Source organism: Stegostoma tigrinum, chromosome 37 (assembly GCF_030684315.1).
Source record: "Stegostoma tigrinum isolate sSteTig4 chromosome 37, sSteTig4.hap1, whole genome shotgun sequence".
NCBI lineage: Eukaryota > Metazoa > Chordata > Chondrichthyes > Orectolobiformes > Stegostomatidae > Stegostoma > Stegostoma tigrinum.
In genome coordinates, this window is record NC_081390.1 from 21,139,337 (window position 1) to 21,160,634 (window position 21,298).

At 41.3% G+C, this 21,298-nt stretch overlaps 1 protein-coding gene across 2 annotated transcripts in view; it reads right to left on the bottom strand.

Moving 5' to 3' along the window:
• csgalnact2 (chondroitin sulfate N-acetylgalactosaminyltransferase 2) overlaps positions 1-21,298 on the bottom strand; it is a 64,290-nt gene that overhangs the window by 22,096 nt on the left and 20,896 nt on the right. For both annotated transcript variants that reach the window (XM_059640276.1, XM_048563762.2), the window contains exons 2-3: positions 20,456-20,551; positions 7,917-9,402 (exon numbers count right to left, since the gene is read on the bottom strand). In XM_059640276.1, the coding sequence (XP_059496259.1) occupies positions 7,917-8,577 (661 nt within the window). In that variant the 5' untranslated portion in view covers positions 8,578-9,402; positions 20,456-20,551. The remainder of the gene's footprint in view (positions 1-7,916; positions 9,403-20,455; positions 20,552-21,298) is intronic.

The following is a 21,298-nucleotide window of genomic DNA, read 5'->3' on the forward strand; positions in this document are numbered from 1 at the left end:
CAGTTTGGCCAAGAAAAATACTATGTCTGAGGACTGGGAGCAGTTTAGAATTCAACAAAGGAGGACCAAGGGATTGCTTAAGAAGGGGAAACTACAGTACGAAAGTAAGCTTGCAGGGAACTTAAAGACTGACACTGAGTTTCTAAAGGTACATGAAGAGAAAGAGATTGGTGAAGGCAAAGGTAGGTCCACTACAGACAGAAATGGGGGAATGTATAATAGGGACAAAGAAATGGTTGAGCAAATGAATGCATACTTTGGTTCTGTCTTCACAAAAGAGGACACAAATCAGATACCAGAGATGTTGGAAAATGCAAGATCTCGTGAGACGGAAGAATTGAGGGAAATCAATATTAGTGAAGAAATGGTGCTGAGAAAATTTATAGGATTGAAGGCAAATAAATCCCCAGGGCCTGATAATCTACATTCCACAGTATTAATGGAAGTAGCTCTAGAGACAGTGGATGCATTGGTGGTAATCTTCCAGGATTTTATTGACTCTGAAACAGTCCCTGCAGATTAGAGGGTAGCTAATGTCACTCCCATATTCAAAAAGGGAGAGGAATTGTAGACCGGTGAGTCTAATAGCGGTAGTGCAGATAATTCTCAATTCCATTATCAAGGACTTTATAGCAGAGCATTTAAAAAGCAGTGGCAGGATCAGACAGATTTATGAAGGGGAAATCATCCTTGACAAATCTGTCGCAATTCTATGAAGATGTAACTAGTAGAGTTGACTAGGGGAAGCCAATCGATGTGGTTTATTTGGATTTTCAGCAAGTGTTTGATAAAGTCCCACATAAGAGATTAATGTGCAAGATTAAAGCACATGGGTTTGGGGGAAGTATAGAGAAATGGATAGAAAACTGGTTGGCAGAGAGAAAACAAAGAGTAGGAATTAATGGGTCTATTTCAAATTGACAGGCAGTAACTAGTGGGGTGCCACAGGGATTGATGCTGGGACCCCAGCTTTTTACAATATATATTAATGATTTGAATGAGGAAACAAAATGCAACAACACAAAGTTTGCAGACGATACCAATGGGTGGGAGGTTGAACTGTTATGAGGATACAGAGATCTTTCAGCATGTTCTGGGCAGGTTGGGTGAGTGGGCAAATCAATGGTGGATGCAATATAATTTGGATAACTGTGAAGTTATTCACTTTGGAAGCAAAAACAAGAAGGCAGATTACTACGTGAATGGCTGTAAATTGGGAGAGGGGAGTGTGCAGCGGGACCTGACTGTCCTTGTGCACCAGTCGCTGAAGGTAAGCATACAGGTGCAGCGGGCGGTAAAGAAGGCAAATGGTATGAGAGCCTTCATTGCGAGAGGCTTTGAGTAGAGGAGCAGGGTACATAATGGTAGTTATACAGAACCTTGGTGAGGCCACACCTACAATATTATGTAAAAGCCACAAGAACTGAGGATGCTGTAGATCAGGAACAAAAACAAAGTTGCTGGAAAAGCTCAGCAGATCTGGCAGTATATGTGAAGAAAAGACTGGAGTTAACGTTTCAGGTCCGGTGACCCTTCCTCAGAACTGATGGTGGCTGGAGAAACATCAGTTTATATGCAGAAAAAAGGCAGTGGGATGTAGTAGCAAGTAAACACTAGGTTTAGAGCATAAAAAGAGAACAGAGCAGTTGGACAGACAATGAGTTGATAACGGTCAGGCTGGGAGGGTGAATAGTTGTTAATGAGAAGTGTTAGTCACTAACAACAGAGGGTGTGTAATGGCAGGCTATGTAGTAACAAGGCCTGTGTGTGGGGTAGGGGGCTGGGACATGGAAAAGTGGGCCCTAAAATTATTGAACCCAATATTGTGTCCAGAGGGTTGCAGAGTCTCCAAGCGGAAAATGAGGTGTTGTTCTTCCAGCTTGCATTGAGTTTCACTGGAACACTGCAGCAAGCCAGAGACAGAGATGTTGGCCAGGGAACAGGATGGTGCGTTAAAGTGGCAGGCAACAGCTAGTTCAGGGTCTTTTTTGCGAGCAGAACATAGATGTTCTGTGAGGCGGTCACCCAATCTACATTCTGTTTCCCCAATGTAGAGGAGACCACATTGTGAGCAGCGAATGCAGTACAGTAGATTCTGGGAAGTGCAGGTGAAGTGCTGCTTCACCTGGAAGGTATATTTGGGCCCTTGAATACTGGTGAGGGAGGAGGTAAATGGGTAGGTGCTGCCCTTCGCTGATTACAGGGGACGGTGCCATGGGGATGTGGGAGTGAGGGAACTATGGATCAGGGTCCCTCCCCAGTATCCAAGGGCCCAAACATAGCAGGGGTCACAGGACCTGAAACCTTAGCTTTGTTTTTTCCTTCACAGATGCTGCCAGACTTGCTGAGCTTTTCCAGCAACTTTGTTTTTGTTCCTGATATACAGCATCCGCAGTTCTTTCGGGTTTTATTATTAACTCTTTGTCTGTTCAACTGCTCTTCTCTCTCTTTAGGCTCTATCCTAGTATTTACTCCTTACCCCATCCCCCTCCCTTTTTTCTGCACATAAACTGCTGTTTTCCCAGCTACCATCCGTTCTGAGGAAGGGTCACTGGACCCGAAACATTAACTTTGATTTTTTTCTTCACAGATGCTGCCAGATCTGCTGAGCTTTTCTAGCAACTTTGTTCTTGTTCACACAATATTGTGTGCAGTTTTGGTCTCTTTTTCTGAAGAAGGATTCTCTTGCTCTTGAGGGAGTGCAGCGAAGGTTTACCAGGCTGCTTCCAGGGATGGCGGGATTGACATATCAGGAGTGATGACTAGGTTGGGATTGTTTTTGCTAGACTTCAGACGTACGAGGGGGGAATCTCATAGAGACATAAAATTCCAAAATGACAGGACAGGGTAGATGCAGGGAGATGTTCCCGATGGTGAGTGTGTCCAGAACCAGTGTGAGGATTCGGGGTAGACAACTTAGGAAGGAGATGAGGAGAAATGTCTTCACCCAAAGCGTTGTGAGTCTGTGGGATTCATTACCGCAGGAAGTAGTTGATGCAAAAACACTGAATGCATTCAAGAGGCGACTATATATAGCACTTGGGGAGAATAGGTTCAAAGGTTATGGGGAGAAAGCAGGATTAGGCTATTGAGTTGGGCGATCAGCCATTATCATGATGAAAGGTGGTGCAGGCTCAAAGGGTCGAATGGCCTCCTCCTGCTCCTAACTTCTCTGTTTCTATGTCTCCCACTCCGCAAATCCAAACATACTTATGTCAAACAATGAAGAAACACTCTTTAAAAGGAGAGGGGTGGGAGGGTGAGGTGTTGGTCTATTGGTATTATCACTGGACTGTTAATCCAGTGACCCTAGTATTGTTCTGGGGGCCAAGGTTCAAATCCTGCCCTAGAAATGGTGGAATTTGAATTCAATTTTTTTAAAAATCTGGAATTAAGAATCTAATAGTGACTATGAAGACATTACTGAATGTCAGAAAAACCCATCTGGTTCACTAATGTCCTTTAGGGATGGAAATCTGCCATCCTTATCTGGTATGACTCCAGAACCACTGAAATCTGGTTGGTTCTTAACTGCCCTCTGAGCATTTAGAGATGGGCAATAAATGTTGGCTTAAAAAGTGACGCCAATATCCTGTGAATGATCCTTTAAAATGTGCTAAAAGGAGAAACAGCACATTTTGTGGAGGTGCCAAGCCAGTCTGATCTCTGCTGGGACAAGATTCCCAGCACAGGAGCAACACTTCCTTTCTGAAAAAGAATAAATTAGTGCTGATCTGACATAAGGGGATTAACAGACAGCCTCTATGTCTCTGAATCTCCTCTCTTTGTTCTATCAGTGGAGGTACTAACATGTTACAAGCACAGTTAAAAGTCCATTTTTTTAGTCACTAAAGACTATAAAATTATACAGAGTCATAGCTATGCGGACAGCGGATCCCATGCAGGAGCAAAGAAGGATAAGAGATGTGAGTCAAAGAGGGGTGGGTCAGGTCAGAGCAAGTTTAGGGCCTTATCGGGAGAGGAACTAAATTCTCTCTAACCTTTACCGTCATTGTATGACCTCCAAAGTCTGTGTGCAGCAGCAACTTCTGGAATCGGCATGAGGTCACGTGCCAATTGTCATGCGTGGACTTGCAACAGCCACACGGCTTAGAGGGAATGTTGGAACCGAGAGAGACAGCAGCCATGCATCTTCCCCACTATAAATAAATTCAGAGTATACTATCTACGTTGTAGTCATAGTCATACAACACGGAAACGGCCTCCCATGCTCCAATGAAAAATATCCCAGCTGATCCAGCCTTTCTTTACAACTCAAACTACTTTCACCATAAATGGGTTAATGTGCTATTGATAGATTAAAATATGCATACACCCATACCTCAGGACAATTTCTACCACTCTCCTTCATTCATTTAGATTGCCCTTTAATGATCTCCAGGAAATTACATTTTGTGCATACGTCCTATTGAGAATGTACAAAATTGAAAATGCTGAGATTTAAGCTGTTCGTTAATGACTTGAGCCTTGCTTGGTTACAAGGCGAGAACTCATGTGTACGTTAATACCAGTTAAGCAGTCTTTAAGTGTCCTATTAACAGCCTAGACACAGGAAAGATTATGGGATAATATGCATACAACAAGGCTCTTAATGCCCACTTAATTTTGACTCAGATCTGTAAACAAGCTTGCTTATTATAGTCGCAAGTAAATTTTAGGCCAATAATCAAGTCTGAATACATTTTATACACATACACAAATAAAGATAGATAAAGGATATACCAATTACAAAACATATTTATGAAATTGTTGCTATGTTAAAATCCAGAAACTTTTTTCCTAACAACACTGAGACTGTAATGCTTCAAGAAGGCAGCTCATCACCACGTCAAAGGGAATTAGGGAAGGCCAATAAATGCTGACCCAGCCAGCGATAACCAAATCCAGTGAATGAATAAAAGAAATTACACAGAAAAGTGGAAGAAGGTCTTACTAGTCCTAAGTGCTCTAAACCCTTTTCACTTTCTCAATTAAACATCTGTATCGTCTATTTGTGTCATCATAAATACTGCATCAGGATTAGTATATTGCTCCCTGCGGGAAAAAAGGACTGTGAAAGAGCATCACAGGCTGCAGCATGACAGGATGATGTCTCAGAACCGTAAGGTACTGGGCCATGGGTTACTGCAGAGGGATAAGAAGAGTTTTGTCCACAGCATTGTTCCCTTGAGGAGGTGAAAAGTTGAAGAAACAATTTAACATCTTCCCATCAGCATGGAAAAGACACACAATAGAATCCAGGTTTCTCCCAACAGGGAGAGATAAGAGACAGTAAAGAGGTAAATATTCTGAATCACAGAATGATTACAGCTGAAGAGGAAGCTCTTGACCCATTGTGTCCAGGCCAACAGCAACTTGCCAGTCTCAGTTTCTCTGCCTTTTTCCTGCAGTCTTGTAAATTTCACCAGTTCTATATTCATCCAATTCCCTTTTGGAATTCAAGATGGAAACATTCCACCACATTCGCGGACCGTGCAATCCAGATCCTAACCACTCACCACCTAAAAATATTTTGCCTCAAGTCACCTTTGATGCTTTTGCTAATCATTTTAACTTAGTGCACCCAGTTCTTCCTCTTCTGGAGACCACCCTACCTATTCTGTCTGGAACTTTTGTTTATCTAGCATGTTTCACGACCTGACAATATCCTAAATATTACTGCAAAAAGTGAAAAGCTTCTTCAAGCGTAGTCCCTGTAAAAATGTGGGTGGTGTGTGGGGCTATTATTTTCTGGCATGGCTTAGCAATTGATGACAGAACAGACTTGGGAATGGGTTCTTGTGCTTCTTTACTGTTGCAATTAAAGTCAAGCCAGGATAAACTGAAAGGTGACCAGAAATGGATGAGTACCAAAGAAAAACAACCATATGCCAGCAATTTATATACAGAATTAAAATAACTCATACAAATATTCTCTCCAATTTCTCCAGTCTCTTCCTCTCCTGTAGTGCCCTCCTCCATTCCCAACACGTCCCCACACCTCCCAGCACCTTCTCAAGCAATCGCAGAAGGTGCAACACTTGCTTATTTACTTCCTCCCTCCTCACTATCCAAGGGCACAGACACGCCTTCCAGGTGGAGCAGCGATTTACCTGTTCAGCATTCAATCTAGTCTACTGTATTCGCTGGTCAGAGTTGGTTTACTTCCACATTGGTGAGACAAAGTGCAGGCTGGATGACCACTTTGCAGAATACTGATACTCTAGCTGTAAACTATTACCACAAGATTCAAGCTGCTTGTCCCTGCCAACATTTTCATCTCACGTATGCTGCAAATCTCAAATCTTGCTCCAGGAAAATGTCTCATCATCCGTCTTATTACCTTACAATTATCAACACCCGACGTTGAAGCTAATAATTTCAGAATGTGAACACCCGCCTCCATGTTTGTTACCTTCCTCCAACCCAAGGTCATATCTTGTATGATTTGCTCCCAGTACAGCAAACCAATTTTCAAACATTCACACTTCTCGTTAGCACCCTGCCCAGCAGTCATCTGCCTCCTGGTTTATCATCCGCAATCCCTTTGTTTGTCTTTCCATTTTTTTTTTCTCTCTCTCTCTCTCTCTCTCTCTCTCTCTCTCTCTCTCTCACACTCTCTCAGTGTCATTTCCATGCATTCTACTCCCTCCTTCCCCCAATACAGCGCCCGTCTTCAGCATACATACCAGTGCTTCCTAGCTGCTTGCAGTTCTGACAAAGGAACATTGGACTCAAAGTGTTAACTATGTTCCAATATACAGATGCTGACAGACCTGCTGAGGTTTCTCCAGCACTCTTTTTTTTCTTTCAGTCAGGGTAACATGCACTTACAGAGTTCAAAGAAAAGCAGAGGAATACTTTCAAGTGACCTGGCCAATATTTATCCTTCATATTAAACTATTTAAACCGGTTAACAGGGTCATTGTAATGTCATTTTTGGGAGTTTGCAGTGTGCACATTGGCTCCCATGTTTCCTACGTTGCAACAGTGGCCATACTGTAAAGCAAGTACTTCATCAGCATGAAGTGTTTTGGGATACCCTGAGAAAATGAAAGGTCGGTATCAATGTAAATTCTTTCTTTTATGCATATCTACTCCATGGAGCACTGCCAGCTCTAACCCTGGTTGACTGGCAGGCAATCACCCATTTAAGATAAGAAAAAAATGCTACCCCTGATGAATGATGTATTGGCACTGAGTCTGCAATTTCACTGTTGGATTGTCCACGGACCAAATCCTACAAGCAAGACTGAAGATGATTAACTAGTTAATCTATTTGTGAAGGTGTTGACAGAGGGTTTGGTGGAACAGAGAACACCTTGTCCCTTTTCAATGAGTACCATATATTTGTCAATGTTCAGCTAAACCATCAGATATGAGAAAGTGAGACTCTGCTTGAATCGTCTAAAGGACTGTGCCAGTGGCAATATAACAGTCCCACAGAACTGCACTAGAACAGGAGTCTAGTTCTACATGGGCAGCAGTTCCATTAAAAGTCAATATGTTATGTAGTTAAAAGCTTATTTTTGCATATATTAACTGAAAGCAGCTGGATTCTTGCGATCTGTTAGTTAAAAATGTCTTAAAAGCACAGCCCTGCAACTATATAGCCTCACTGTCTGTCAAATTCCATTCTAGAATCTTAAGCATAGAGACTTAGGCTGACACTCCAGGGAGTTACTAAGTGAGCCTTGGTACTTAATTCCCCCAACAGAATCGTTAAAAATATTGACTATAGGAGCTTGTCTTGTGCAAACAGGCTGTCTCATTTAAAAAGTGACAACACTTCAAAATCACTTAATTAGGGCTACTGAGAAATCCTAAAGGCTCTATTCAAATACAAGTCTTGCTTATTGTATACATCTATTTTAATACTATGTCTGTCATTTAATATAAAATATATGGTACTGCACCTTCTACAAAGTCATTCTCAGTGTAGCTGTGTTTCTGTGCTCGGTCGTCATCATCATTATCTGCCTCCTCCTCTTCCTCAGGGTTATTCAATACTTCTATTCCAGCCTCAATGGCTTCAGCAAAGTCGTCCCTTCGATCCTTCCTCACTGCTTTCTCCTCAGGGTGCCGGGTCAGGCCCATCTCCAGCTGGTACACTTTGGTCAGGGTGAAGCTTTCAAATGGCACCACCGCGTACTCACTGGGCACCCTGGCACCTACACTAACTTCAGCCTTATCAATCTGCGAGTGCAAGAACTCCAATAGATCGTTGGGAAAGTTTTCCTTACTGTTCTGGGCCCCTCCACCAGTTAGAGATGGACCCTTCTTCTCCTGCACGGATTTCAACCTCTCACTCATTTCCTGGAGTTCTTGCTTCAGTTGAGTGATTTGCCGCTTGAGACTCGCTGCTCGGGTTTGGTAGTGCTCTTCCTGTTCCTGCAGGACAGCCTGATAGTATTCTTTGCCGTACGGTTTTCCTGGAATGCCAAGGAGGAGAGGATCATTGTCCGGCCGTGGTGTGCACTCTAGCAAATACAAGAGGGAGATGAGGCAGAAGAAAAGAGCGAGGCCTAGTAATAGACGCCGTGTCCAAGCCTGCACCAGGAAGCCTCGGCGAGGCATTCCCCCAAGGATTGCTGCAGACTCTCTCACAGGGAGAACATGTCACCTTTTTGATGCAGAGTTTGCTCCAGTCTAGCCAGTTTCAGGACAGCTTGCTTTAAAGCCATAGATTGCCAGGTTCTTTGTGGGGGTGTCCAATCTTTTGATGAATGCTCCTGCAGTTCCGTCTGAGTTGTCAAAACAGAAGGAACTTGAAAGGAGGCCAGCAGAGAATGTGGCTAAACCAAGCCAATTGGGCCACTAGGAAGACAAAGGATTTTAAACCTGCTGGAACTCACATGAATCTGCAGTGCTTCAGCACAGTCAAGTTTCTTACATCAGACTCCAGTTGCATTTTATCTCCGCTCTCCAATGAAACTTCAGTCGGTTTAGGTGAGGCCCTTATTAGAAACAACAGGATTTCCATGGGGTGATGCCAGCTTTGATTGATTTGTGTCAACCTGTATTCTATTTGCTCAGAGCTGAAGGCAGCAATTTCCAGCAAACGTGGGTGCCTGTTAAGTTTTATACAGGCAGAACAAACCTTCAAAGGTAAACCGCTGATCAATACCAGGCCACTGAAACAGTTTAACACAGCTAATTATATTGGTCAAAGCAGACCAGGACTTTCTATTGCAGTTAAACCCGAATGAAAATACTTAATAGCTTCAGTCCACAAGATGATGTTGTTTCAAAACACTGTTCTAGTGTCCATCAAACCACTCGGGGCTTCTCGAACAATTATTTCAGGTGTTACAGCATCATGCTCCTGGTCATCTTCAAAGACTTTACTGCTGGTTGGTGACAAACTAATAAATAATAGGCTCCTGTATCCTTCCCTGTCTCCTGAAAAAAGATAAGGGGAGATAATAAAAAACCAAGTTAAAACATGAATAACTTAGCCGGAAAAACATATGTACAGCACCCAAAGGGGCCATTAAATAAGACTCATTTTAAAGCAGTGAGCTTTGCCTATGGGCAACTCCATCTGCAGAATAACAGAGAATAGGAACTTCATTGAAACACAACGTAATAGTTTTTAAATGCTTATCTGTGGGAGGATCCAAGAACAATTTGCATTTATATAGCACATTTAATATATTAAATAGCCCAAGGCACACCACAAGAGAATTATCTATCATAATATGTCATCAACTGATGTTTAAAAAAATAGAAAAGGTTGTACAATTTTGAGTAAAGTTTTAAGGAGTGTCAAAGATTTCAGAAGAAAATCCACAGCTTAGAATCCAGGCAGCGATGGAAATGATGAATTCAACGAGGGGATCAAATTTGAAAGATTATGTAGGGCCAGATGGAGCTACAAAGATAGGGACGGACAAGTCAATGAGGAGCTTTGAAGATAAGGATGGAATCATCAGCTGAGAGATACTTATTCAAACTTCTGACAGATATTAGCAGTTAGCTAGAGGAAAATAAAATTGTCAATGCAGCAAAACATTTTCAGAAAATCCTTACAGAAATAAAAGCAGGAATAGCTGGAGAAACTCAGTAGGTCTAGCAGCATCAGTGGAGAGAAAAAATGTGTTAACATTTTGAGTCTAGTGACCCCTCTTCAGAACAGGTTCTGTTTTAGTTTCAGATTTTCAGCATCCATGGTTCTTTGTTTTATAAGTAACAGAAACAATATTATCATATTAACATCAGTGAAAGTTATAGAATGCTGAATTTTCAAGACATGGTGTATAACTTACATTACTAGCAATCACAGAAAAAAAAACAAATCTAATATATTCATCAATTCCATGGAATCTCCTCATGGACAAAAGACTTTAGATGTCAGAGAAAGTTATTGTCTTATTACCCCTGTCCTGGGATATCCCACCAGAGGAAGCCATTTTGATCTATCAATCCTACATGTTGAAAGAGTTGTAGTACAAGTCTTTGGAATATCTGGTAACACTACATCATGGTTAAGGAGAGCCGCATCAAGTACTAAAATTGACATCTCAGTTTCTCTTTGCAGTTGATAAAGAGCAAGATATGTTTGTCAAAAGACAAACTAGTTACTTTGTGAATTATCGTAAAAATTAGAAAACTAAGAAAATACCTTCAAGTCAAAAACTATACAGCTAATCATGGCATGCAATAAAAACACAATTCACAGAAATCACATTTTAAATATACGTACCTCAATATTGTTAAAAACAGCTAGTTATGGAGAAAACCAGGCATTTGGTTGTTCATTATTAAAGTGTGAGGTTTATCTCCCTCTCGGAGAGGCATGGATTTATTTTAAGTAATTTGGTCTATTTTAATTCAGTGACAAGAACTAGTCTCTTTGTTCCACTTCCTCTCAAAACATGGGACACATTACTTTTGATGAGTTTAAACTTGCATCTGCAGTGGCGTCAGTCACATGAGCTCAGGGTATGTGCTATTTTATTAATAACGGGAATGCAATGCCAGCGTTTTGTTCTATTGCTAAGGCACAGTGGTGTGATCCAGCCTGTAGCTTTAAGGACACAAAATCAGTTGCTGTAAGTGTCCACTGCTGGAGATGAATTAAATGCTGTGTCAAGTTAATCATTGCAGAGGTGGAGATTATCCAGTCATTTGTTCCTGCCTTGGCACAAGAATGACAGACTCCACTTCCATCCCCATACACTTTTCTATCCTTCCCTTCCAAACACGCACCTAGTTCCCTGATTAGGGATTTTATAGCCTTCAACCCATTAGCCACTGTACTAAAATCATTTTAAGCTCCAACAACTTTTTCTTGAACAAAGTATCTTCTCAATTTTCTCTTCAATTTTCTTGTGACAATTATGAGTTGATGCCCTTTTTTATTAGTTCACCAACTGATGGAAATTACCTTTTGTAATGCTTGCAACTTTCAATTGTCTCAAAAAGCCATCATGACTTTGAAAACTTCTATCAGTACTTTCATGTTAAAGAAAGCCTCAATTTTTAAAACCTTTCTTCAACACTATAATCCATCATTCTTCTTATGATGCCAGCCAAACTTCACTGTAAACATCCCAGGCTCCAACATCCTTCCTGTAATGAGGTGCGCAGAGCTGTATTTAAGACTCCCAACTGTGGCCTAACCACAATGTCATTTGCTTTCTTCCCCACAAAGACCTCATTTCCTTCCTTTCAATTTTAGTGGGGTTTTTTTAGCATTAACCAATGGACTTCTCTGTTTTTGTACCAACTAATCTGCATGGAATCGTCCAGTAATTACCAAAGCTTCTTTGAAAGCTTCTCTGAAACCTATGACCTGAACTAACTGGAAACACAATGGCAGCAAGTGCTAGCTCCATGTTTCCCTACAATCCACATACCATCTCGACTTAGCCATTAATGGCCACTCCTTCATTATTACTGAAACAAAATCCCAAAACTGCCTCCCCAGGAGATTTACTACATGGGCTGCAATAGTTCAAAAAGACATCTCACAACTGGGGTGGCACAGTGGCTAGCACTGCTGCCTCACAGCATCAAGAGCCCAGGGTCAATTCCACTCTCGAGTGACAGTCTGTGTGGAGTCTGCACATTCTCCGTGTCCGTTTGAGATTTCCTCCGGGTGCTCCAGTTTCCTCCCACAGTCCAAAGATGTGCAGGTTAGGTGGATTGGTTACGCTGAATTGCCCGTAGTGTCCACAGCTGTGGAGGTTAGGTGGATGATCCATGGGAAATGTCAAGTTGCAGGGATAGGGTACTGGCATGGGTCTGGGTGGGAAGCTCTTCAGAGGGTCAGTGTGGACCAGATGGACAGAATGGCCTGCTTCTTCTCAGCAATTAAGACTGAGCAATAATTACTGGTCCTAATTCCATAAATTAATGAAAGCAAAAATTAAGGTGCTTTTTCACGGGTATTACATTAATTAGCTCACTCTTTTTTCACTCTGGGAATTGAATTTGAGCCCACACCACACCTAAATCTCTCTCAGAGAACGGTGTGTATTCTGGAGACACAGCCCAGCTCCTAGTGATTATATTAATTTTCTGCTTATCCAATAAATTCAATCGACAATGTAGGGTTGAATAGAAGGTTGATACAAGTTATTCAGCAAGGGCTGAGTATTATCAGTTCCAGTCCCAAAAAATGTAGGTTTCAATATTATATTGAAATATGATACAACAGGATTACTAATCTAGTGATAATACCACCATGTCACTGTTTCCCTCAATGTAACGTTATAACATTGACGGGAACGGGGATTTGGTTCAGATCAATTAGCTGCATGATTGGTTTGCAAAGTAGTGGGATGCTAACAGTGTGGGTTCAACTCCCATCACCAGTTAAGGTTACCATGAAGGACTCTCCTCTGCACCTCACCCCTCTCCTGAGATCTGGTGCCTCACCCCTCTCCTGAGATCTGGTGGCCCTCAAGTTAAACCATCACCAATCATCTTTCTCTACTGTGCGGAGTTTGCACACCCTCCCTGTGTCTGTGTGGGTTTCTGCTGGGTGCACTGGTTTCCTTCCACAGTCCAAAGATGCACAGGATGGGTGGATTCGCCATGGTAAATTGCCAAGTGTCCAGGAATGTGTAGGTTAAGTGAATTAGCCGTGGGAAATGCAGGGTTACAGGGGTAGCGTGGGGTGGTAGTGAATCTGGATGAGTTGCTCTTTGGAGAGTTGGTGTGGACTTATTGGGCCTGTTTCCACTTTGTAGGGATTCTATGGAACATTGGCAAATTTTGTCCTGAGTGTTTGTATTAACATCACTTGGACGTTAACATCAATCCTAGGCTGAGGCTTCATTGCACCACTGAACGATAGTGTCATAATTTGGCTTTGAAGGTAAACACAGCCCTGTGGTCCTTTTCAATAAGAGATCACTCAAAAAGAAATTGTGTGATTGCTCAATTTTCGTGCAAAAAGGCTGGCATCTTTGCCTACCAACAATATTCACAAACTATAAAGTTCTAAGGGAGCTTGACGGGTAGATGCTGAGAGGCTGTTTCCCCTCAGGTAGGACCAAGCAGCATAATCTCAGAGTAAGGGGCCACCCATTTAAAACAGATCATGAGAAGTATCTTCTCTCAGACAGTTGTGAGTTCTTTATTGCAAAATCACAGCTGCAGAGGCTGGGTCGTTTAGTATATTCAAAGCTGAGATAGCAGATTTTTAATCAGTAAGGGTTACAGGGATAAGGCAGGAAAGTGGGGTCAAGGATTATCAGCTCAGCCATGATCTCATTGAATAGTGGAGCAGACTCGACAGGGCAAATGGTCTATTGCTGCTCCTGTGAGTAATGGTCTAACTAGCATAGCTCAATCACCTTCCAATGCAATCGATGTGAGACAAATACAAAATACTTTTCTTCAAATTATTTTCAGGGCAGGGTTCGCAGAAGCAGCCTTTCCCAATGTCTAATGAGTAATACTAAACCATACAAAATGTGGTACTACCAAGAATTCATATATAGAAGAGACGCAGATGCACCTGACAATTTCCAATTACACTTTTGTCAACACTGAGATCTGAAATACGAACAGAAAACACTGAAATGATCCACAGATTTGTCACCTGTGGAGAGAGAAACAGAGTAAACATTCCAGGTCAGCAACCTTTCATTGCGACTCAGCCTGATAGAGACAAGGTTAACTCTGTACTATCTTTAAACAACTGCCATATTCATATAGCATCCGAAAGCATTCCACAAGAGAGTTTTGTTTTATTTTTATGTAGGTTGCTGCCAGGGCCAGCACTTGTTCCCCGTTCCTAATTGCCCTTGAGCTGATTGCCTGTCTCGGCTTGTAAGCCAGACCAGGCAAGGGTGGCAGATTTCCTTCCCTAAAAGATGTTTTATGACTGAGGGCAATAGTTAGACGGTCACCATTAGACTCGTTCTTAGCTTCCAATAAAATTGGTCATTAAGAGTTGTATGATTTTAGGGGATGTGACAAAAAGCTTGATGGAAGAGGCAAGTCTTAAGGAATGTCTTAAATGGAGAAAAATAGAGGTTAAGGGGTGAAGAGGTGTAGATAAGGAATCACAGACTTTGTGCAAAGGAAGCTGAAGACATAGCTGCCAATCCTGCAGCAATTAAATCAGGGATGCACAAGAGGCCAGAATTTAGTCCTCTGGAGGCTCCACTGTGTATAGAATCTTGCATGTGCCAATCTGGTTTGTTGGAAGCGTGCACATCAAGCAGCTCTAGAAAATGCTATATTGCATAATGATCGTCCTTTTTCTTTCAGACAGTCTCTGACAGGTATGAGCAAGGGTAAAGCTGCTAGGGAGTTTTGTGGAATCTGGAACTCGTTATTTTTCATAAAACAGCTCCTGCTCTACTTTCAAAAATAATTATGCTACTTTTGCTAATTAGAAACTGCAATATCCTGTGGAAGCAAACAGAGAAAACTGTTCAATGGAAGCTTGGACAAAGAAAATAAGTAAATTGGAACAAAAGAAAATGATAACTGCAGAAATTCTGAAAACATGCAGCAAGCTCATCAGTCAAGCCGAAAACATCATCTACCTTTCTAAAGATTTTGCCATAGCCGATTTCATAACAACCAAATAACATTGTGTTTCTCAATTTTGCCACAAAGCTCATTAGGAATGGCATGAAACGGAGGAAAGTAGCTCTCTACCTAGTATCTCTCAGTACGACATTCTGCTCCCACGGGGACCCAATGCTTTGCCAGACTTTACAAGCTTCTTTCCTCTTTCTGCAGAAACCACTTAAACCTGAACTGGGTCAATATTTTTTTTGTCATGTCCCATTACCACCAGGATTTTGTCTTGCATCATGATCCCTTCTATGTGCTAATTACTCCTACCTTCCGCCATATTACTGACTTTGCTCGTCCTCACAAATGGAAAAGCTCTGCACTTGCCAAACAAAATGCCGCAGTTCCAAAGAACTGCAGAGGCTGAAAATCAGAAACAAAATCACAAATAGCTGGAAAAACTCAGCACGTCTGGCATCTGTGGACAGAATTTCTAAGGAAGGATCACTGGACCCAAAACATTAATTCTCCTTCTCTCCACAGATGTGCTGAATTTTTCTAGCAATTTTTGATTTCGTTACATTTCTAAGATCTTCCATGCTGGAAATGATACCATGAAACTTTGTTTCTATTTTAAGTGATTCCTTCCTTCAGGCTCTGATAGGTCGTGGGTCCAAGGAGCCAATGCTGTTGCACAGAAAAAAACGTGGCTATGGAAAGTTGTTTTTGGCTGGGATGCAACAAGTATCTAATAGTTTACTGAAAGAACAATGAAAATTAGATATTTCCCAAGGCTTCTGGCATGTCTGCTTTTGGGTTGTGTCCATCAGCATTAAATAAAGACTACTCACAGCAGAGCTGCTGAGCTGCCATTTGAAATTTACAATAAGCTTTGTTCAAGTTCCACAGCCAACTTAATATTGCTTTTTAATCTTGGTAGACCAGTGTTTAGGAGCCAGCTCCCAGAATTTACATAACTTAAACCTGGCTCTCTTTCACCAGCTGCAGACTCGCTACCTTGACAGTTTGTCTCCTGAATCTGAATTAAAATAATGTCAACAAATAAAACACATATCTGGGGGTAAATATATGTAAAAGAAGCAACCCCTATTTAAACAATATAAAAATGCTGTGAGTAGATCCTGAATATGTTTCCGTATACCCCTGCCTAGCCCATCCACCCCTCAGCAATTCTTTTACATCTACATGTCATCTATTTTTCTGAAGACAATGTTAACAGCAAGAGCAGTGCAATCAATTTGAATGACATATGATACAGTTGCAAAGATCTTTTGTTATTCTTCTGTATTTTGGATTTGCACTGAAATGAGTAAAGGACTGTTTTAAGGGACTGTGGGTGGGATCACTAGATATTTTAGAAACAGGTTCCCACTCATTGTAAGTGCTGTTTATGTCGCTGTTTGCTCAAACATTTGGGGAAAGTTACTGCAGACGGGTTGGAGTAGGAGGTTGGTTCAGAGGGAGATTTGGCTGGCAACAAGTAGCTGATTGGTGTGTGGAATAGTGGCTGGTTGTCAATGACAGAGGTCTTCTGCCTGTCAACAAATATATGATTGACTCTGTAGGACAAGCAGCTTGTGGGTACAAACAATAAAAGCAAAACCTACAGATCACCAGAAGGGTAGGTGCTGCATTGTATCTCAAGTAAAATCCACCTAAAGCCTGAAGAATGCCAGGTTATTTTCTTTCCTAAGTTGCTGTAAACTGTGACTTCTAACCAATAAGTCCGAGACTTTTATAAGTTGTGAACTGGTCGCCTTGTGCCTCCTGCAAGCAAACAAAAGAGCCTAGAGAAGAGATACTGAAGACTGATATGTCTTAGAAAGCCACAAGAAGTATTTCTTTGAACCCTATGGACAGGGACCAATGAACTGTCTTCCCAGTTTTTCCCTTCTCTGAAAACAGCAATTATTTAATATCTGTCTGGGTCATCCCATATGTAAGTATAGGGTTTTAATCAGAGGAGTTACATGTTGACAGTTCATAACTATTTATCTGTAGCTATATTTTACTTATTTGTAATAAATATAAATTCTTGATAAGTATAGAAATCTGATCTATGTGTTCTGTCAAACTGGATCTGAAAAGCCAGGTAAAGTGGGATAATTATGCATTCTTTTATAAAACCTTTAACTTTTGTGATGTCTTCAGGAATACTGGGCTTCATTTCCAGTGTACTACGCAGTGAGCTGTGACACGGCACAGGAAGCCATTCGGCCTTACACACCTATGATAGGTCCCTGGCAAATGTTAGACAATTAGTTGACTCCATCTTTCATCACTCTCCTTTCATCTCTGTGGTCTTATGTGAGAATTCAGAGGTTCAGCAGAAAGAAGTTCACACTACATTTTTTAAATAACAAAGCCATCAATATATAACTAAATTGGGGAATTCAACAACTGACCATATAAGAGAGATGGGCAACTTCAATAAGCCTGGCAAAACATAGTGAAACAATTATTTAAATTTTAGGGCGGCACGGTGGCTCAGTGGTTAGCATTGCAGCCTCACAGCACTAAGGACCCAGATTCAATTCCAGTCTCGGGCGACTGTCTGCGTGGAGTTTGCACATTCTCCCCGTGTCTGCGTGGGTTTCCTCCGCGTACTCCAGCTTCCTCCCACAGTCCAAAGATGTGCAGGCTAGGTGGATTGGCCATGCTAAATTGCCCACAGTGTTCAGGGGTGTGTCAGTTATAGGGGGATAGGTCTGGATGGGATGCTTCAAGGGGCGGTGTGGACCTGTTGGGCCGAAGGGCCTGTTTCCACACTGTAGGGAATCTAATCCCTATAGTCCTGCAAACTATTCCCTTCAAATATTTTAAACATGGACAAGACTTGAGAACAGCTTCCTTCCCTTAATGAGGACTTAGTGTGTTTAAAAAGATGAGGCATTTTAGATAAGTAATAATAACAGATAATTTTAGATAAGTAATAAGTAACAATTTGTAATAATTCATCAATTCACCAGTAAAAACACCCTTTATGAAGAGGATAGATGGATATTTAGAAGAAGGTATTACTCCAGGAAAACCAGGGCAATAGGATTAATCTGCTTTGCTCTAATGATTGAATGGCAACTTCCTGTGCTTAAACTTCTGTGGCCTTATGTGAGAATTCATAGGTTCAGCAGTAAGAAGTCCACACTACATTTTTTAAATAACAAAGCCATCAATATATAACTAAATTGGGGAATTCAACAACTGACCATATAAGAGAGATGGGCAACTTCAAAAAGCCTGGCAAAACATAGTGAAACAATTATTTAAATTTTAAAATAGGAAGCAAATTATTTCAAGGCCAACGACATTTCCTTTGGATACAGTAATAACAATAAATGAATTGGAATCGGGGGGTTGCTGTGCTCCACTAAACTGGGACCAATAGTTAAACACCAGAAACCACACATTAAATGTAACAACTTGCATTCATACAGCACCTCTAACATGGTAAAACATCCAAAGGTACGTCAAGCAATATTTGGCATCGAGCCACATCAGCATAAGAACGTTAGCACACAGGCCCAAGAGTGGAAACAGGCTATTCAGCCCTTCAATCCACTCCATCATTAACATGATCACAACTGATAGAAATGATGTGACAGAACTGGCGGTCAAGGTAGCAAAAAAAAGGTTTAAAGTAATGTCTTAAACCTAAGTAGAGAGGTAGGAAGAGAATAAAAGGTCGTGTGGGCTCAAATAATTAAAAAATTAATTTGGGAGAGTCACACATATTCTGCATACCATATCCCAATTGTTTACTACTACCGGTTCATTCAGTATTAATAAATCTTTGTTGTCAAATTTAACTTTTTAGATATATCAATAATTGTTATCTTTGTGTCGGAATAGAGAGAGTTCCTGTCCATCATGACCCAAGGTACATTGTTTGAAAAGTTGTGAGTGCGTGAGATCCTGTGCACATATGGGACAAGGCCAACTTTCTTCTTCTTGAGTATTCTGCAACTGTAGGTGTGACCACCAAGATGGAGCAAATAAGATTTGGAAGAATGCAGCGACATCAGAGGGTTGTGAGATGCTAGTTACAACATACAGTCACCAATCAAAAGATCAAATTGGCATCAACTCATTAAAAAACACGTAAGCAAAGAAATAAGGAGCTACAGGGAGAGCAAGAACGACAGATGGTGGAGTCAGAGTCAACACAGTGTGGAGCTCGAGGAACACAGCAGGTCAGGCAGCATCAGAGGAATAGGAAAGTTGATATTTCAGGTTGGGACCCTTCATCAGGACTATGAATGTAATGAAATAGCAGTGATGGAAATAGTCTGAAATCAAATTCAACACTGGTACAATATAAGAGAACTGCAGATGCTGGAGTCAGAATTGATATAGTATGGAGCTGGAGGAACACAGCAGGTCAGGCAGAATCGGAGCAGCAGGAGAGTCGGCCTGCTATGGTTTTCCAGCTCCACACTGTATCGCCTAGCACAATCTAACCCTGCCGGCAATCACAATGCCGCTTACTCTCATTAACAGGCAGGAGCTATCAGACTAAGTCTCTTATCTCAGCTAATAAATTAATTTAAAAGATGAATAATGTTGGAGTTTTGGCAGACTTGGGGAAGAAGTCATTTATTAGAATATGATACTTAATTCCTGAAAGAACGATCAATGCTCAAGTCTACCCTTTATATCCATGCAGCATTACTTTCACTTGCTGCCTTGTAAGAATGAGTCCACCCCTTTCGATGCACTGTGTGCAATTTTTTACTGTCATAGTCACTGAGTTAATTTACAGGTGAAGGCAAGTGGGAGGGGGTTCCAGACAAATGTTGAAGAAACTGGAATTGTGGACTTCATCATCTCATGTGCACCCTCTGAGCACCTTGATTAATAAAGCATTATACAAGTGACTAACTTGAACGTGTTTGCCTTGTGAGCAGCACAGTTCTAAGACACAAGTTACTGCGAGTAGCTTGTCAATGTCACAAGAGCAGAATATTGAAGAAGGAAAAAGTTGGCTCTTGTCCCATATGTGCACAGGATCTCACACACTCATTACTTTTCAAACAATATACCTTGGGTCATGATGGACGGTAACTCTATTCGGTAAAAAGATAACAATTATCGATATATCTAAAAAGTTAAATTTGACAACAAAGATTCCTTAATACTGAACGAATCAGTAGTAGTAAACAACTGGGATATGGTATGCAGAGCATGTGTGACTCTCCCTAGATAATTTAATTATTTGAACCCACATATCCTTTTATTTCTCATTCCCTTAATCATTACATCTGGTTTCCACCTCTTCCACTGCCTTGCCTCGAGGTCATAACTAATCCTAAAAGAAATATCGCTGCAGTCTCAAAACTAGGGTTACCAAGAAAAATTTATCATAACAAAGGCACTCTCCTCATTTCGGCTGAAATGAACAACACAGTCGTTACTTTGTTTCTTCAAAAAACACTTTAAGCGAGAAGCTTACCCAAACAGCTACATCTGTCCGCATACTTTAAGTCTGTGTTAGTCAGCGCAGTCCCAACATTTTACAGACTTGTGCAGTGCAGTCACACCAAGTCATCTGGAAGGAAAGAAAGCAAGCCACATCAGTTCAGCTACAAATGTCTCGTTCAGAGTGGAACAGCCCATGTGTTTGTCATTACTCTAACCCGTTCTGGCACAGACCATCCCTGCTTTATTCACTGTGAATTTTACCCAGGGGTGGAACCTGCAGTAATGTCTGTAAAACCACAGAGGTTTTGCTTTTTGTTTGTTCATTAGATTGTTTTTGGGTGGGGTGGGGGGGAAAGGAGGATAAAAGGAAATGATGATGACTGCTGCTTTCACGGCAACCCAACTCCTGAGAAAGCAGAAATCAGCTGAAGAGAACCTAATCTCCCTTTTATCTTGGAGTTCCAAGTCCCTCTCATTTTCTTTCTCCCAATTTCTTCTTGAATTACCCCAGCAAGAGAGAAAATAAACACTTGATCTTGTTCTTTGAAACTGCTCACCGTCCAATGGATTGCACAACTCCACAGATGCTAATTGAAGTAGACAGCAGGGAGTCAAAATCTTGCATTTATATAGTGCCTTCACATACACTGAAAAGCTCCAAAGTGTCTTACAAACAGTGTATTTTTCATTAAGCCACACAGGAGATATTAGGCCAAGAGCCTGGTCAGTGAGATAGGTTTTACATAAATACAGAGAATTAGAAAACAGAAGTTCTTCAAATACATAACGTTATTTCTATTATACTTTTATGACATATCAGTTTCAGCTGCAGTGTCAGTATTTATGTTCCACTTCCACTTCCTCTTACCATTCT